Genomic DNA, 17,489 nt, shown 5'->3' with positions numbered 1-17,489 from the left:
GCCCCTCTGGTCCTCCAAGCCTCCTCCTCCCACAGTCTCTCGTGCCCACTGGAACCCTCTCTAACCGCTGCGCCACCGGCTCAGCTCAGCCTCCAGCTTTGCGATCGTCTCTTTCTGAGCTTTTGTCTTCTCTTTCTCCTTCTCATATTTCTTCTTCCACTGCTCAGCAGTCAACTCCAGATTCACCGAGGCAGTGTTCTTAATGGTCTTTGCCCTGGGTGAGGAGAACAAGGAGATGAGACCTCCACGAAGGCTTACGTGACCCTGAGGGGTGAGTGCAGCAGGGGCTGGCATAGGGACGAGGGACTCTGCCACTGACCGCTGCCCAAACATCAGGGTGGACTTGGTCTCCGCATCGTTGTAGCTGGACGGTGAGCAGCAGATGAACATAGTTGTCCGGCAGTTTCCTCCCAGAGAGTCCTGGAGGATCCGTGTCATTTTGCTGTCACGATAGGGAACGTAGCTTTTCTGGGGGAAGGGGGGAGATTATGAATCAGGACAATACTCAACAAGGGAATCAGAAAGGACAGTGGTGCTGACTAAGGATCGCACACCCCATGAACTGGGCGTGATGAGATAGCAGCGGCAGCAGGAGGAGAAGCTGGAAGACAGGGTGCAGCCTCCAGAACAAGGGGGCCTGAGGAACACTCACTGTGCCCTCAGCCAGCGCGGAGATGACGTTCCCGAGGGCTGACAGTGACTTGTTGATATTTTTTGCTTCGTCCAACACGGCTCCCTCTGCTCCGGTCTTGCTGACCTACCAGAGAATTAAGGGATGAGTATGTCGTAAGCACTGCAGAGGGATAGGGCTCTCATGGCCTCTTCTCCATGTAGGGAGATTCAGTCCAAGAGGGGCAGGGGCAGGGAAAGAGAACAGAAAAGGCCCTTCCTCTGTTACCCTAAACTCTCTTGCCAAAAGCTACCCACATATTAAACCAAATGTCCAGAAAAGGCAAATGCACAGAAAAAAAAAGTAGATTAGTGCTTGCTAGGGGTTGGGGGAAGGGAGCATAAGGAGTGACGGCTAACAGGTGATGGAAATGGTCTAGAACTAATGGCGATGGGTGCACAACCTTCCAAATCTCCTAAAACCCATTGAACTGTATACTTCAAAATGGTAAACTTTATGGTATGCGCATTATATCTCAACTAAAAAGTTATTTTGATTGAAAAAAAAAGCTCCCCCCCGACCTCCTTGCCTACCCACCCCACCCCCAGGCCCCCAACCTTCTCGCTCCCTGCCAGGTCCACTAGATACAGCTTCCCACTGAGCTTCTGCTCGGTCTCCATGTTCTCCTGCTTGATGTTGATGAGGAAGATGCTGTGGCTCCGAGAGCTGTGTTCGTTCATGTCTGCAGGACCAAGGGAGGAGCAGTCCCTGTACTAATGCCTGTGGAGCCGAAGTCCTCAGCCCCCAGCTTCCACTGACCGCTGGCCCACCCAGAGAGAGAGGGAGCCGGTCAGGACTAGCCCTGCCCCAGCGTCTCCCAGGCAGCTGGCTTGCACACACAAGGGCAGCCTCTTCTTGCAGAGGACACAGTCTTCCCTCGCTTACTTCCAGTCCCTCAGCCCCAGAGGACGCAGACAAGCAGCAGAATCCCAGACTCGAGAGCCCCTTATATCCCCACTCACTGGTGACAGCCACGTGACGATTTGATTTCCCCTCATCAATCACATCTAAAATCTCCTCTGGGCTGGACACAAAGCGTTCAGTACAACCCTGCGGGGGCGGGGGGGGCAAATGGACAACGACCTGTGAACGTTGATCTGCAAATTAAATTACCTGCACACTGCCCACGTGACCTCTCAAGGCTGTCTTTTCCAAGCCCTCGGACTCTCCCTGGTCCCTGAGCACATCTCACTCCTCCGAGCTATCTGCCCTCCAACTTCTGGGTCTCTGGTCTATCTTCTTCCCACAAGCCCACTGTCAATACACCCACCCAGGTGCCCCTGTCCCCACTCTCACCTTGACAAATGGCACCCGATTCTTGTCCTCATGCACGGATAGATTTGTCTTGGTCACTGAATCAAGACAATGCGGGGTAGGCAAGGTTAGCACTTCCATCCCCAACCCCACACCCTGTAGTCTGCTGACACAGTGGTTTCTTCTATGTGCAAAAGAGGAGAAAGACTTCCCCATGAAGCTTAACGTCCCTGCATACACTGAAAACTCAGTTTCTCCTCCTCCAGGATTCTAGCCTCAAGGTTCCAGCTGGTCTCAGGCTGTTTCTATGCTCTGGGTGAGCAGGCTCACCTTGCGTGTCTAAGCCCATCTTCTGACCCTCTGTTTTTGGAAATTCTGGTTAGTGGAGGCAAGGAACATGGGTATGAGTGTGTGTGCCCTCTGCATCTCTTGCCAAACAGCACGCAATCCCAAGAGCAATGTGACCTTTCTTTTCTTTGCCCTCCTCACACCCCCACCCACCCAACGGGATTAAACACCACTCACCATCCAGAAGGTCACGAATTTTGTCCAGGTAAATCTCAAAGTAAGAAACCTAGTTAGGGAGAAAGTGAAGAGGGCCTATCTTAAATCCGATACAAGAATCTCAAGTGAATGTGACTCACTCAAACGGTGGTAGTAGGAGCGAAAGGGCAGAAGAGAATATCTTAGCAGAGAAGAAGAGCTGAGGTGACTAGAGCAGGAAAATAAGTTGGGGTTCCCAGGTTCTCCGTGGGTTCATGCTACATCTTCCCCTCCCAGGCCCCATCCGAGGATGCCCAACTGTCATGCTGTGATCACCTTGATGTGGAACTCAAGGTTTTCATCCATGGAGTAAATGTGGTTAAAGATGTCTCGAGCAATTCGAGGAATGATTCCCATCAGCTGAGGGTCATGCAGCTTTCCCTGGGGAGGAAGCGTATTCCAGAATGAGGTTGGGACTCAGAAAGAATGAGACAACTCAAGAATGCAGATGAACACAAAGGTAATAGCTGATAAGTAGACCATCTTAAGGCAGGAGGCAGTCACTGCCATGTCTACCTTTTTAGTGGAACAAGGAGAGAACTGAGTAGCCCTTTTAACTCTTATTGTAGCTGCTTTTCCAGATGAAAAGGAAAAAAACTGGAATAGTGGAAAGGATAGAAAACCGCAGCAGGCTGGAGGGATTTCACTAAACTTCCACAACAGTAATACTCCTCACTTCGTCCGCCAGATCAAGCAAGCTTGATTCCAAGATCTTGCCCCACACTGAGATTCCTTGGCTTCTCATTATCACTCCCCGCGCTTCACCTCTCATGAAAATCAGAACCCTCACCTCCATGGTATGTGTTTTCCCTGAGGATGTCTGTCCATAAGCAAAAATGGTGCCATTGTAGCCAGCAAGGACATCTGGAAGAAATGGCAGAGAAAGAGCACTGGTGGAAAGAAGTGGGGTAGGGAATGGGAACCTGAAAACATACATTCTAAAAACATATCCATTACCTTTAACAATCTGCATGGCGCATGCATGATAAACTTGCTCCTGGGTCGTGTTTGGAGGGAACACCCGGTCAAAGACATATGGCTTCCCCTAGAAAGGAAATAAAACATGGCATGGCATGGACATCAGCAGGCAGGGTGTGAGAGAGAAGAAATACTGCAGCCCCCTTTCATTAGCCTGCAAAGGCACCTGTCTTTCAACCATCCATATCCATGGATGATTTGGGGGGATGAGGGAAACTAGAGAAAGAGGAGCAAAAGTTAGTACTGACACCAGCAGTTGTGCCCATGCGCTACTGAGTGTCATTGAGAAGTGTCATACCATGAGTTCGTGTGAGGGGATCTTAGTTTTCATGTGACGATTTAGTACTCTACCACTCCAGGCCCCTCCCTGGGAAACCAAATGGGAAAAGACAATAGGGCCACAGGCTGTGGAGAGTGAAGAACAATTCATTAACACTAAAAATCTACCTCTAGCTTTAAAAATATCTTCCTCAATAGATCCACATGTCCTGATATGGAAGGATCTTTGAGATGCGTTAAGTGAAACATGGAAAGTTAGGGACATATGTATAGTATGTTTCCTATTGTGTAAATAAAATATACATATACCACAGCTACTGAGCTGTTGTGCAAACACTAATGCAAGCTCTCTCTCTCTCTCTCTCTCTCTCTCTCTCTCTCTCTCTCTCGGTGAAAGAAATATATGAAATCAGAAACATGGGTCTCCTTTTAAGGAATCAACTTTAAGTAAAGAGAAACTATGAAGCAATTCACTGACTTGCAAGTACTTAATTCAGTTTATATGTTACAAATCATGTGTGCTGATAAGAATGCTAAAGACACAGGGGTGCCTGGGTGGCTCAGTCAGTTGAATGTCTGACTCTTGGTTTTGTTTTGGGTCATGATCTCATGGTCATGGGATCAAGCCCCACATTGGCCTCTATACAGAGTATGAGCCTGCTTGAGATTCTCTCTTCCTCTGACCCTCTCCCCAACTCATACTCACACTCTCTCTCTTTTTCTAAAAAAAAAAAAAAAAGAAAAAGAATGCTAAAGATACAAAATATTTAAACCTGGGGAGCCAAACCAAGTATGTATTCACTATCCAATCATACTAAAGATCTCTGGTAATATTAAATGAGACAATGTTTGTTCTCTACCACAAGTGACAAATTTCTGTCATGTTTCCCTGCCATTCAGTTTAAAGAAACTATGACTGAGGCACTTGCATGATTCAGTCAGTAAAGCGTCCGACATCGGCTCAGGTCATGATCTCGCAGTTCGTGAGTTCGAGCCCCATGTCGGGTTCTGTGCTGACAGCTCAGAGCCTGGAGCCTGCTTCAGATTCTATGTCTCCCTCTCTCTGCCCCTCCCCAACGTGTGCTCTCTGTCTCTCTCTTTGTCTCAAAAATAAATAAAAATCAGAAAAAAAGAGAGAGAGAGAGACTATGACTGGGGCACCTGGGTGGCTCAGTTAAGCGTCCAACTTCGGCTCAGGTCATGATCTTACTGTTTGTGGGTTTGAGCCTTGTGTTGGACTCTGTGCTGACAGCTCAGAGCCCTGAGCCTGCTTCAGATTCTGGGTGTGTGTCTCTCTCTCTGCCCCTCCCCCACTTGCACTCAGTCTCTCTCTCAAAAATAAATAAAGCATTAAAAAAAAGATAGAGACTATGACTTAGTTGTCAAATTGTTTTACTACAGAGCCCATCTTTATCCAACTGAAATGTAGAACTCTAGGTCTACGGTCACCAGAGTTTGGGAGACATGTCTTAACTAATTAAGGAAAAGTCATAAAACTTGGCCAGAGCTGGATATGGTGGTGCTGGGAATATTCACACTATTCCATCTATATGTAGAATTGCTTTCTAGAAGGAATTATACAAAAATATTGGCCGTGGTTACTATGGAGAGAGACAAGTCTTTTATTTTTCATTTTGTATCTTGGGCAGAGAGAGAGGAAGAGAGAGGATCTCAGGCAGGCTCTGCACCATCAGCACAGAGCCTGACGTGAGGCTCAAACCCCCGAAGAGCAAGATCATGACCTAAGCCAAATTCAAGAGTCAGATGCTTAATCCACTGAGCCACCCAGGTGCCCCAAATTCTGTTAAATATTTAAATGTTCATACTGTTTGTACTCTGTATCAGTGATTCCAGTGCTAGGAATTCATCTTACAACACTTACTTAAGCACTTAAAGATTTATGTAGAAGGATGTTCAGTGCAGCAGTTTGTATTAAAGTAAAACTAGAAGCAATTCAAACATCCATCAACAAGATGTTGGCTATGGTAACTCCATATTCCACCCCCATTAAAATGACTGAGGTTGGTTTACATATATTGACATGTCCAAGCTCGATAAAGTGAAAAATAAAAACAGTATGTGTAATGTGATTATACTTTTTATCAACGTTTTTTATTTATTTTTGGGACAGAGAGAGACAGAGCATGAACGGGGGAGGGGCACAGAGAGAGGGAGACACAGAATCGGAAACAGGCTCCAGGCTCCGAGCCATCAGCCCAGAGCCTGACGCGGGGCTCAAACTCACGGACCGCGAGATCGTGACCTGGCTGAAGTCGGACGCTTAACCGACTGCGCCACCCAGGCGCCCCTGATTATACTTTTTAAAAAGCATATGGACACAATTGTCTTAGAAAAAAGACATGGAGGGACTATATACAGAACTGCTAATGGTGGGTATCACTGGAGAGCAGAATAACAGGAACTTATGCTTTCAACATTTTTTCTGTGATATTTAAATGTTTTACAGTGACAACATATTGCTTTTAAACTAAAAATGTAAAATATTACAGGGCACCTGGTCCATTGGTTAGTCTGTGCTGACAGCTCGGAGCCTGGAGCTTGCTTGGGATTGTATGTCTCCCTCTCTCTCTCTCTCTCTCTCTCTCTGCCCTTTCCCTGCTCATGGTCTGTCTCTCTTCTCTCTTCTCTCTCTCTCTCAAAAATAAACACTAACAAAAATTTTTGTAAAATATTACAGAAGATGGTAGAGAAAATGTGTAATGACAAGACTACACAAAGTACTGTTAACCAAGAAAGTAGTTTTTAAAATAGTATGCAGTATAGGGGCGCCTGGGTGGCTCAGTCAGTTAAGTATCGACTTCGGGTCATGATCTCACGGTTTGTGAGTTCGAGCCCCACGTCAGGCCCTGTGCTGTCAGCTCGGAGCCTGGAGCCTGCTTCGGATTCTGTGTCTCCCTTTCTCTCTGGCTTTCCCCCCTCACACTCTGTCTCTCTCTGTCTCAAAAATACATAAAAAAAAAAAACCCAAAACATTAACTAAAAAAATTTTTTAAATAGTATGCAGTATAAAAAGCAAAAAGAAAAGTATGTAAAGGATGATTCCCTTTCTGTAAAAAAAAAAATGTATATGTATGTATGTATACCTTGCTTAGAAAAGCATGTTAATAGTGGTTATTCTTGGACAGTGGAATTTTAGGAGTTTCCACTTCCTTCCTAAAATGAAGGGCACCTGTCCAGCTCAGTTGGGAGAGCATGCAACTCTTGATCTCAGGGTCGTGAGTTCGAGCCTCGCTTTGGGTGCAAACATTACATTCTTTTACAAAAAAAAATTTTTTAATGTTTATTTTTGAGAGAGAGAGGGAGAGGACAGAGCGTGAATGGGGGAGGGGCAGAGAGAGAGAGGGAGACACAGAATCCAAAGCAGGCTCCAGGCTCTGAGCTGTCAGCACAGAGCCTGACGTGGGGCTTGAACTCACAAACTGAGATCATGACTTGAGCCAAAGTCGGCCGCTTAACTGACTGAGTCATCCAGGTGTCCCTGTAAACATTGCTTTCTAAAATGAAAATACATAATTTTTTTAAGTTTATTTTCTTTGTTTTGAGAAAGAAAGAGAGAAAGCATGAGCGGGAGAGGGGCAGAAAGAGAGAAGAGAGAGAATCCCAAGAGCCATTAGCTTAACCGCATGAGCCACCTGGGTGCCCCCAAGATACATAATTTTTAAATAAGAAAATCTTAAGTTTTTCAAACAAAGATATTAATATTCTTACTACATAAAGAACTCTCATAAATCAGTAACAAAAAGATAAAACTCCACAGAAAAAATGGACAAGCGCTATGTACTAACAACAGAAAAATATATACAAATGTTCAATGTTTTCTTCTTCTTCTTCTTTTAATGTTTATTTATTTTTTGGGAGAGAGAGAGAGAGAGAGAGAGAGAGAGAGAGAGAGCATGCGCATGACTATGGGAGGGGCAGAGAGAGAGGGAGACACAGAATCTGAAGCAGGCTCCAGGCTCTGAGCTGTCAGCACAGAGCCCAACCCCAGGCTCAAACTCGCAAACCATGAGATCATGACCTGAGCCAAAGTCAGAGGCTTAACTGACTGAGCTACCCAGGCACTCCAAATGTTCACTGTTTTCAAACTAAAACAGTAACATCGTTACTCACTTATCAAATTGAAAAACACAAACTTAATTATAATACCCAGTGTAGGTGAGGGTTCAAGGAAGTATCATTTCCACACAATGGGTACCTTTATCCTTTTCTGGTTAAGACAGTATGTCCATTCAATTTTTGTGGGGCAATTCAGAAATACATAATCAAAATCCTTGAATTATGCATATCCATTGACTCAGATGTTCTACTTCTAAGAATTCATGCTATGAAAATATTTGTAGCAAATATGTAGCTACAAGAATGTTTATTATCATGGGGTGCCTGGGGGTGGCTCAGTTGGTTAAGTGTTCAAATTTGGCTGGCATCATGATCTCACAGTTCGTGGGTTTCAGCCCTGCATGGGTCTCTGTGCTGACAGCTCAGAGCCTAGAACCTGCTTTGGATTGTGTCTCCCTCTCTCTCTGCTCCTCCCCCCGTTCTCTCTCTCTCTCTCTCTCAAAAATAAATAAAATGTTAAAAAAATGAAAAGAAAAGAATAAGTTTTTTTAAGAAGAATGTTTATTATCACACTGTTTATAATAACAAGAAATTGAAAACAACTAAAGGGGAATAACATTTTAGGGGACTTGGTTGATTAAATTATGGCATGTGCATATTTTTATCCTTTGCTGCTATTTAAAATGATGTCATAATAGAACATCAATAAATTTCAAAAATGTGTTAGTAAAAGAACAAAACAGCATATACTGTATTATTCCCTTTGTATGATGTTCAAGAAAGGACAAAACTTAGCTAGTGATAGAAGTCAAAATAGCAGATGCCTGGGGGTGATATTGACAGGAGGGGGCTAGAGAGAGCTTTGAGGGGTGATAGAAATACTCTAGTTTTCAATCTGGGTAGTGGTTACATGGGTGTCAAAATATGTTATAAAATTCATCAAACCGCATAAGATTTGTGCACTCACTGAATGTAAATTATATACCTCTTATAAAATACGACATCATAAAATGATGTTATTATAATGATTCTTAAAAATGAATTGATACACAACCTCATTATTAAGATAAATGCATATTAAGACTATGAAATACCACTTTAACCTATCAAAGTGGCCAATGCATTGCACTGGAGAAGGCATATATAAGCTGGAGCCGACTCTGTGAGAGGCAATTTAGAACCAGTTCTTAAATTTTTAAGTGCATATATATACTTTAAGACCTCAACTTCCAAAAATTTATCCTATATAGACATACTGCATATATGCAATATGTACACACACACACACACACACACACACACACACACACACACACGGTCATTTAATTGTTTGCAGTAGCAACTTAATAGGATAACCCTAAAAGTCTACCAATAAGGACCTGGTTAAGTAAATTATGGCATATCCCTACAACAAATTATAAAGTTGTTAAAAAGAATGAGATGTATCTTTGTGTGCTGATAAGGAAGACTCCTAGACTCATTGTTAAGTGGAAAAAAAAAAAAAAGTAAGGTACAGAACAGTATGTATACTATGCTTCCATTCTTGTTAAAAAAGAAAAAGTACATGCACGGGCACCTGGCTGGCTCAGTCAGTACAGCATGTGACTTTTGATCTCAGGGTTGTGAGTTTGAGCCCCATATTGGGTGTGAGATTACTTAAATAAAAAAATTTTTAAAAAGTATATGCACGTATATATGCTTTTGCTTATAAATGTATAGTATGTTTTTAGAAGGATCCATAAGAAACTGGTAATCAAAGGCAAACTGGTTGTCTCTTGAAAGGGGAACAGGGTGGCTAGAAGACAGAGGTGGGAAGGAGACTTACTTTCCATTGTATACTTCTTTATATCATTTGAATTTTATCACTTGTGCATGTTAAGACATATGCAAAAAATTAAACATTTAAAAAAATAAATAAAATTATGTAAAGTATTTAATGATGGTAAAGTAGTAATCATAGTATTATATTAGCGAAAAAACTAGGTTGCAAAAGAATATATAGTTTATGATACACTTTTATTAAAATTAATATATGCATATATGCAGCAAAAACTCACTGGAAATAAATACATTAAATTGTTAACAGTGTTTTTCTTGGGGTGGTGGGATTTTGAGTGATTTTGAGCTTCTTGCATGTGTTTCTCTTTGTTTTTAATTTTGTCAACAATTAAAATATGTTAGTGTTGCAATCAGACTATGTTTAATATTATTCGAGAAAAATCTACCTTAATTCTTTTTTTTAAGGTTTGAGTGAGTTTATGGATTATTCATAGGACTTTTGTGAATTTTTCATCCTTTTTATCCAAATGGTTCATCATTACACTTCCTTACAAAGAATAAAATCCTTATTACATATAAGAAAATCATACAGTGTTAAACAGATTTAAAGTGGCATTGATACTTGTCCTCCTCAGTAATACCTTTCTTTTTAAATTAAATTAAAAAATTTTTTGCGTTGAAAATTGATTCTTGAATTGTAATCTAACTCAGTGTTTCTCCCATCCAGCAGCCGAGAAACAGAGACAAACACGTCTATCTCAAGCCAATGACTGTTGCCTCTTCTCCACCAGTGATGGCTATCTATGCTTCTTGAAACCAGGAATGCAGCCAAAGGGGGTTAAGTAGAACTCTGGAGCCAACTTTGCCCCTCCCTTCTTCCCTTCTGGGAAAATGGGTACCAACTCTTTCTCTCCTTTCCCTTTGTCTCATCCTCTCACTTAAAGGATTCTACAGGAGGCTATGCATGCATTAAAATGGAGGGCGCTCTCCAAGTGCTGAAGGCAATTATTGCCTGAGAACCCCTTTTCTTAGCCTAGGCCAAGAAGAAGGAAGAGACCACAGAGAGTAAAAAGGGTGGTGTTCTCCGTACTGTGAGGCTAAAAGATATCCAAGAACTAAAAATAGGTCCACTTAGGAAACTCATAAGCAGGGAAAGCCATAGACACAGATTATAATTTCAGGGTTTCTGGAAAGGCCTGCTATCTCTTCCTTACTCTTGGCTAGACCCTTAAATTCCAAGTTTAGTTCATTATTTTACCTTAAGATTTTTATTTCTGTTAAATTGTTGATTTGTTTTAAATTTTCTATTGATTAAACTCAAGATGAATTTGTTTGTCAGCTATTTTTATGCGAATAACTAGACCAGTGGTTTTCTACTTATTTTGCCTCTAGACTACTCACATGGGAAACATCACCATTATTTATGTCTTTTCATGACACACAATTACTTTGAGTCGGACTACAGTATGTTGTGGGAAGTTTCTTATCAGAATCTGGGGGAGTGAGTATAGTTAGCAAAAGCCATTTCTTTCTTCCTTCCTTCCTTCCTCCCTCCCTCCCTCCTTCCCTTCCCTCCTTCCTTCCTCCCTCCCTTCCTTCCTTCCTTTCTTTTTTAGCCATTTCTGATGCCCCCTCTCAGGCTTCTGCCCAGACCACTCCACAGCCTGGATCACCACATAGACCAAGAGTTTCTTGAAGGCAGGGATTCCCTGTAAAGCCCCAACATCAAGCCCAGTCCTTGGCCCACAGGATGTTCTTCATAAATATTTGTCAAGTAAATACAGATATTGATGGAGTAAGAGTGTAAAAAGATACTAGAGGCCTGGATGTTTGGATAAAACAACTAGTAAGAAGCGGAAATGTTAACTACTTCCCAATGTGTCAAGGCTAGCTTGTGGGGAGACAACATGTATAAAATTATAACAACATCTAACTCTTATCAGGAGTTTATTATGTGTCTGTCACTGTGCTAAGCAATATGCATTATCTCATTTAATGTTCACAGCAATCCTAAAAGATATGTACTGTTATTATTCCATTTTATAGATGTGGGAACTGAGTTTCAGAGAAGTAAGGTAGCTTGCCTACAGTCACACAACTGAGAAATGGTAGGGCATGGTCTCAAACCCAAGCAATCTGAATCCAGACCCCCAGTGCCATAGTGATCCAAAAACTTGGGGCGCCTGGGGGGCTCAGTCGGTTAAGCATCCAACTTGGGCTCAGGTCATGATCTCACAGTTGGTGAGTTTGAGTTTGAGCCCAGAGTCAGGCTCTGTGCTGGACAGCTCAGAGCCTGGAGCTTGCTTTGGATTCTGTGTCTCCCTCTCTCTTGTGCCCTTCCTTGGCTTGTGTTCTCTTTCTCTCTCTCTCTCTCTCTCTCTCTCTCTCTCTCTCTCTCTCTCTCCCTCTCTTTCTCAAAATTTCAAAAACTGAAGTGCCTGAACACTGAGCACTGCATCAGATCCTTATCATGGCTTTTCTTTCCTCTTCGCCACATGCCACACACCCCCCTCCCCATTTGGACATTTCTCCAAATGTTTCCAGACTCTAGATGTTTCATCACTCCTTTTTTCCAACCTCAACCCCATCTTCAGAAATATGTGATTCTCTCACCCATCCTCTCTCAGGAACCCTCCCTCACTATGACAGCATCAGAGACTGGAAGATTTATTTCATTAGAAACACTCAGGGAGACTCTCCACCTTTGAGGAATGCCCCTGAGATCCACTCCCCTACCCACAGCAATCTAAGCACTCCTCACAGCCTTCTCCAGAGAGCCCACCTTCAGAGTCCCTCAGCCCAGGGCTCTGTTCTCCCCACCCCACACCTCCTTGTTGTTGCCTACTCCATTTGTGTCTCCTGGCACCTTTCAGTAGTTTTCCATTATGTGAGCTGACTAAAGCTAATGGGAGGGCCTAAGATCAGGGGTCCCAAGATGACCAACCTTTTCAACCCTCAGTAAAGCACTTGGTAAAGGCTGAACTTCTGAGCACCAGGCCTGATTTCCATGGTGACACCCCTGGGAATTGTTGCCATGGTAATGCTGGAGAGACACTGGCCATGGTGAACATTACCTCTCCTCTCTATTTTCCTTTATGAGACTCCCCCAAAGCTAAAGGGAGACCTGCTCCCCCTCTTCAGATATCAAAGGAATCCTAGGCCACCCCAAACAATACTGACTCTTATCCAATAACCCATCAGGTCCCAACCTAGCTTTTCCAAATAAGGTACTTGATGGTCCTGGATTTTTGCCTGCTTTTCTAAATGAAGTACTTGACAGTTCTGGATTTTGCCTGCCTACTAACCCATTAGGAGACCAGAGGGAGGAAATATTGTGGACACTTGAATGAATGAGGGAGAGAGCAACAGGGGGAGGGAGGGAGAGTGCATTGTATTCTCTTACTGTCATCCCTCCCATGTCTGGTATAGAGGCAACAACAGCCCAGACAGCAGGCACCAGGACACTTTGCCCACCAAGACCAAAGCAGAGAAACACTTAAATGGGTCCAGTGAAAAAGTCACACTGGGTTCTGAGTGACACAGAGAGCAAAACAAGGTACACAGCACACAGACAGTGACCCAGACACCCTTCTACTATGACTCAGGCCATTAACTTTGGCTAAGTCCCATCCCCCAGATTGCTAGGAGAAGTCAGGGGAATGGGGGAGGGACAGGGCTGAAAGAGCTATCTTTCTAGCTTATTTGCCAAGCAGAAAAAGCCCACAAACACTAGGGACTCTGAAGCCCAGAGCTAGCCGCAGTGCCGCAGAGGCAGAGAGGAGAGCCATTAGAGAAAGGAGCAGGGACTGGGTTTGGAGAGATTACTGTCTCCCCTTCACTCTTCCCTCACCTTCCTGAAGCAGCTTCCTCCATTAATTCCTCAGATGCTGGGCCCCAAAGGGAGACCGAGGAGGAAAGAGGAAAGTGGGTAGGGGATTTCCTCCCCTTGGTGGGACTCAAGGGCCGCCTCAGAATCCCTTCTCCTATAGCCCTCCTCCTCCCAAATGAGCAAGGAACAGTCAGCTTGGGAAGGCAAGCTCCAAGGACGCTGCCTGAGACAAAATGGCCCCCCAGCAGCATCTATCTCGGCCAGAGAGATTGACAGGAAGGGCTTGGGCAACGGAATATACACAGTGAGACAAAGGTGCAGCCCTGCAAATATCAGGCAAAACAGACAGGGAAGGACCAGCTGTGGAACTAAGATAGAATCTGAATTGGCAGGGGGCCCTGGGCCTCTCTTCATCTCTCCCCCTTCTCCACCTTCTAGCGTGTCTTTCCTGTTTAGCAAATTGGACAGATCAATACCACCACTCCTTCTCCCAACATCACCCCATGCCCCATGCCCGCCACACCAGGATGGCCTGAGAGCCTAAAGGAGTTTTTCAGACTTACCTGAAAAAAATAAAGCAAGGAAACTAGGCTTCACAGTAGAAGCCTTTTGTGGATGGGCTCTCCCATGACCACCTCCCTCCTGTTTCTCAGCCTTCATACCTCAGGGGACCAGCAAGCTCTAACTCTCACAGCTAATGCTTGCTGTCCAGACTACTTGGAGAGGAGCCCCCAGGCTGATCATGTTAGCCTGGCCAGACAGACCAGACTGTAAACCCTAAGGCCCTTGAGGCAAAGAAAGACAAGAGCCCTCTGTATGTGGTGAACACACACATATGTAAGCACACACACAAGGCAGAGGCACCCATTTGAGTTCAGTTGGTGACAGCTCAGCATGGTGACAGACTGGGGTCCTTGGGGACGGGACATACAAGCAGGCTCTTCTTAAAACATGTTTATTCAAAGTCCCATTCTCACTGATTCAAAAGGCTCATGCTCCCTCCCCATGTTTCCTTAATTCCTTTAATAAGCATGCCTTGTGCCAAGCACTGTGGACCAAAGATATATAAACAGTGCTCCTGACCTTGACAGCAGTCCTCATATGTGCCCCTCCCTTCTCCAATTGGCTCCAATTTCCTGGCCCAGCACCCCTCAAAGCCTTACAGGACTCGACACCCAGATCCTTTCACCCCATAGCCTGACATCCCTACCAACCTTGGAAAGGAGGGTTGGGTGAAGAATTCCCTAGGAATTCCCTTTAGGCCATCACAGATAAAGGTCCAGAAGAGAAATCTGCAGAGGCAGTGTGATAGGAAAATCTATGAGCTTTGGAGTTACAGATTAAGGTTCAGATCCATGAGTTAACAGTGTGACCTTGAGAAAGTCATTCAACTTCTTTGGGCCTCAATTTCCTCATCTGTAAAATGGAAACATTAATACCTACTTCAGAGTGTTGTTTTGAGGATTAAATAATACACGTCAAGTAACAAACCCACAGGAAACATCAGTCCTCCTTAACAAGATCTCCTCCACGGATAGGGCTGTCATGATGAGGTAGAAGCGACTTGCTACTTTTTTTACTGGATCATCAAGAGAAAGGATGAATAAGCAAGTACCTATCAAGACCTCAGGATTTGGTTATTTTTATTTGTTAGGGGGGATTGGGGTGTCTGAAATCCTCTTCCTACTGTACCTGGGAGGGAAAGGCAGACATTTCCTTAGGACCCCAGAGCCCCCTTCCCCGACTGGGTGTGGCATCAATGTATTCCTCAGAAAACCCTTCATCAGATCTGTGCCCTCCGCCCCAGTCTAGGCTGCAACTACTTCAGGGGCTGACGGAGGGCTTGGTTCTAGAGCCCACTCTCATTTTATACCTCCACCCGCAAAAGCCCTGGACTGCCCACCTGTCATCTAGCCCATCCACTGGTCTACCCCCTCCCTTCCTGGGAGGTGGGGGTAGAGATCCGAGCCAATAACAAAGGGAAGATGCGCTTTCTCTAGGGGAGAGGGAAAACATCAGAAAAACATGGGACCGGCTCTGAGGGGTGCGGACGCTGCAGCGAGCAGCAAAGGGGAGTTGGGTCCCCCGACTGCGAGGAAGTAGCCCCCTCCCACTCTGCGGAGACTTGGCCACCAGCCTGGCCAGGCCACACCCAGTCATCCTGATGCAGGGGAGAGGAGGGGCTGCGGCGGAGGATGGAGGCTGAGCGGCGGGGAGGGGGTGCAGTGACAGCCAGGGGCTAAGACTCGGCGGGGGCGGGGTAGAATCTTCCCAAATTCCCTCCCGGGGCGACACTCACCCCAATAACGACGCTGTCGTCCCCTTGGAAAATTGGGATGAACTTGTCTCCCCGCAGAATCTCGGCCTGGTTCAGGGGCCGAAATCGGCAGAGCACCTTGATGCTGCATTCGTTGTTGGTCTCCGCCATGGTGGTCGCCGGCGACAGGCTGGGGCACTTCTCGGGCAGCAGGGCTGTGCGCGCTCCGGAGGAGGGGGGCTCAGCTGAAGCCGAGGCGGAGGACAGGTGCTCGGTCTCTGGGACCGAGGAAGTAGGTGGGGCGCCCGGGCGAAGGCTGGGGAGCAGGGCCGGGGCGCGCTTGCTCGCTCCTGCGGCACAGGGATGCAGGCGACCTGGGCGTCTGGTCCTCCTCTCTCGGCTCTCTGCCTCTCCGCCCCTCGCGCTGCAGCGCCGCGCTGCGGGCCTGGGCGGGGCGGCGGCGGGCGGGGCTTCCTTCGCGGGGGGCCTCCCGTTCGGCGTCTACCCGAAGGGGAGCCGGTTCTCTCCTCTCGCCTCCTCCCTCACCCCCGAAGCTCCTAGGTAACCTCGCCCTCACCCCTTCCCCACCCAAGTCACTCGCTGCATCCCAGCTCCCCACCTCCCTGGCCTGCCTGTCCCTCCCTCGGACTCCACCCCTCTGGAAGGGGTAAGGGGGCTGAGGTGGGCTTGTCGCCTGGGTAGGGAAGAGAGTCAACGGCGCTTGCACCCTTTTTATTCCGGGACATCCTCCTCCCCCACCCCCGCCCCGCCCCTGTCACTGTCCTCTCTCCATATTGAGAGCCTTCTTCTCATTCTCCATCCCCAACCCCCTCACACAAGATTCCCAACCCACTCAACTTTCAAGGGCAGCTGCCTATACCCCTGTGGAGGAGGGTGTCCAGGTCTCATTTTTCAGACAGGAGTGTCAGGGGAGAGGCTAGTCCCAACCCCTTCTACCTCCAAAGGTGCACTCGTTCCCCACTATACACACCAGGTCCCCGGTGTGAAGGAAAACAAACTCTGGTTCTGGGCTATTAGAATTCAAAAGCAGATAAAATTCTCATTTTTGCCTCCTAGGCTGGGGCTGGGCATAAGGTGGGCAGGAGAAGCTTTTGCAAGAGAAAGGGAGTCAGAAAACAATGAAGGAGGGGTAATGATGAGGGTGGGGAAGGCCACAAGGGCTTTGAGAACCTATAGGGCAGACCTCCGCCTTTAGGTTTCAGGCAGGTTTTGGCACCTAAGTGTTTCCTGTCCAAGTTACCATTGGTCAGAGTCCCAACACCCCAGCCCCTTTCTCAGGCCTTGTTCTGTTTCTCCCCCTTCCCTAGCAAAATGAAAAAAGAAAACAAAAAAAAAAGCCTTAGAGATTCTTTGTCCTTCCTCCCCTCAGGTCAGACTCCTGCTGCAGCCCCTGGGCAGAACCACCTAGAAGCTGGCCAAATTGATTTTTCTTCACGTCACAGGCCTTGCTAGCCAACAGAGAGTTGGACTGCAGGAGTTGAGGCTCTAGGCCAAGGGGAGGAGTGGGGTGATGGGAGAAGGGAGGAGGGGATGGAAGTTTTGCCTAGCAATTGTCTAAGGTCACTTGGACATTATGAGGCAAAAGTGAGAGAATGGTGGCCTGGCCAGACAAGAACTAACTGCACAGAACTCAGCTGAGGGCTTCCCCTTGTTGGGCCTATACCTCTAACCCACCTTGAATCTTAAGGAAACTAAAGAAAAAGGGTCCAGCATAAGAAACCGGATAGATGGATGGAAGAGGGGTAGAGGTTTGGGGGAAAAGCCAGGAGAGTATGCATAGAATGACAATGAGTTCCAAACTC

General features: G+C 46.0%; 1 protein-coding gene across 2 annotated transcripts in view; it reads right to left on the bottom strand.

Annotated features, from left to right (window-relative positions):
• Positions 1-16,110, bottom strand: part of KIF5A (kinesin family member 5A) — a 31,107-nt gene extending 14,997 nt beyond the window's left edge. The window contains exons 1-11 of one of the 2 annotated variants that reach the window (XM_053226426.1): positions 15,709-16,110; positions 3,425-3,512; positions 3,258-3,331; positions 2,744-2,848; positions 2,450-2,498; positions 1,967-2,022; positions 1,633-1,720; positions 1,228-1,352; positions 653-757; positions 320-468; positions 66-214 (exon numbers count right to left, since the gene is read on the bottom strand). In XM_053226426.1, the coding sequence (XP_053082401.1) occupies positions 66-214; positions 320-468; positions 653-757; positions 1,228-1,352; positions 1,633-1,720; positions 1,967-2,022; positions 2,450-2,498; positions 2,744-2,848; positions 3,258-3,331; positions 3,425-3,512; positions 15,709-15,837 (1,117 nt within the window). In that variant the 5' untranslated portion in view covers positions 15,838-16,110. The remainder of the gene's footprint in view (positions 1-65; positions 215-319; positions 469-652; positions 758-1,227; positions 1,353-1,632; positions 1,721-1,966; positions 2,023-2,449; positions 2,499-2,743; positions 2,849-3,257; positions 3,332-3,424; positions 3,513-15,708) is intronic. The other variant, XM_053226427.1, reaches the window with a different exon arrangement.
• Between the last annotated feature and the right edge of the window lie 1,379 nt (positions 16,111-17,489).

The sequence above is a fragment of the Acinonyx jubatus genome, chromosome B4, assembly GCF_027475565.1.
Source record: "Acinonyx jubatus isolate Ajub_Pintada_27869175 chromosome B4, VMU_Ajub_asm_v1.0, whole genome shotgun sequence".
Classification (NCBI taxonomy): domain Eukaryota; kingdom Metazoa; phylum Chordata; class Mammalia; order Carnivora; family Felidae; genus Acinonyx; species Acinonyx jubatus.
Note: the sequence above shows the minus strand (reverse complement) of the source record. Positions and strands in the feature narration are given on the sequence as shown.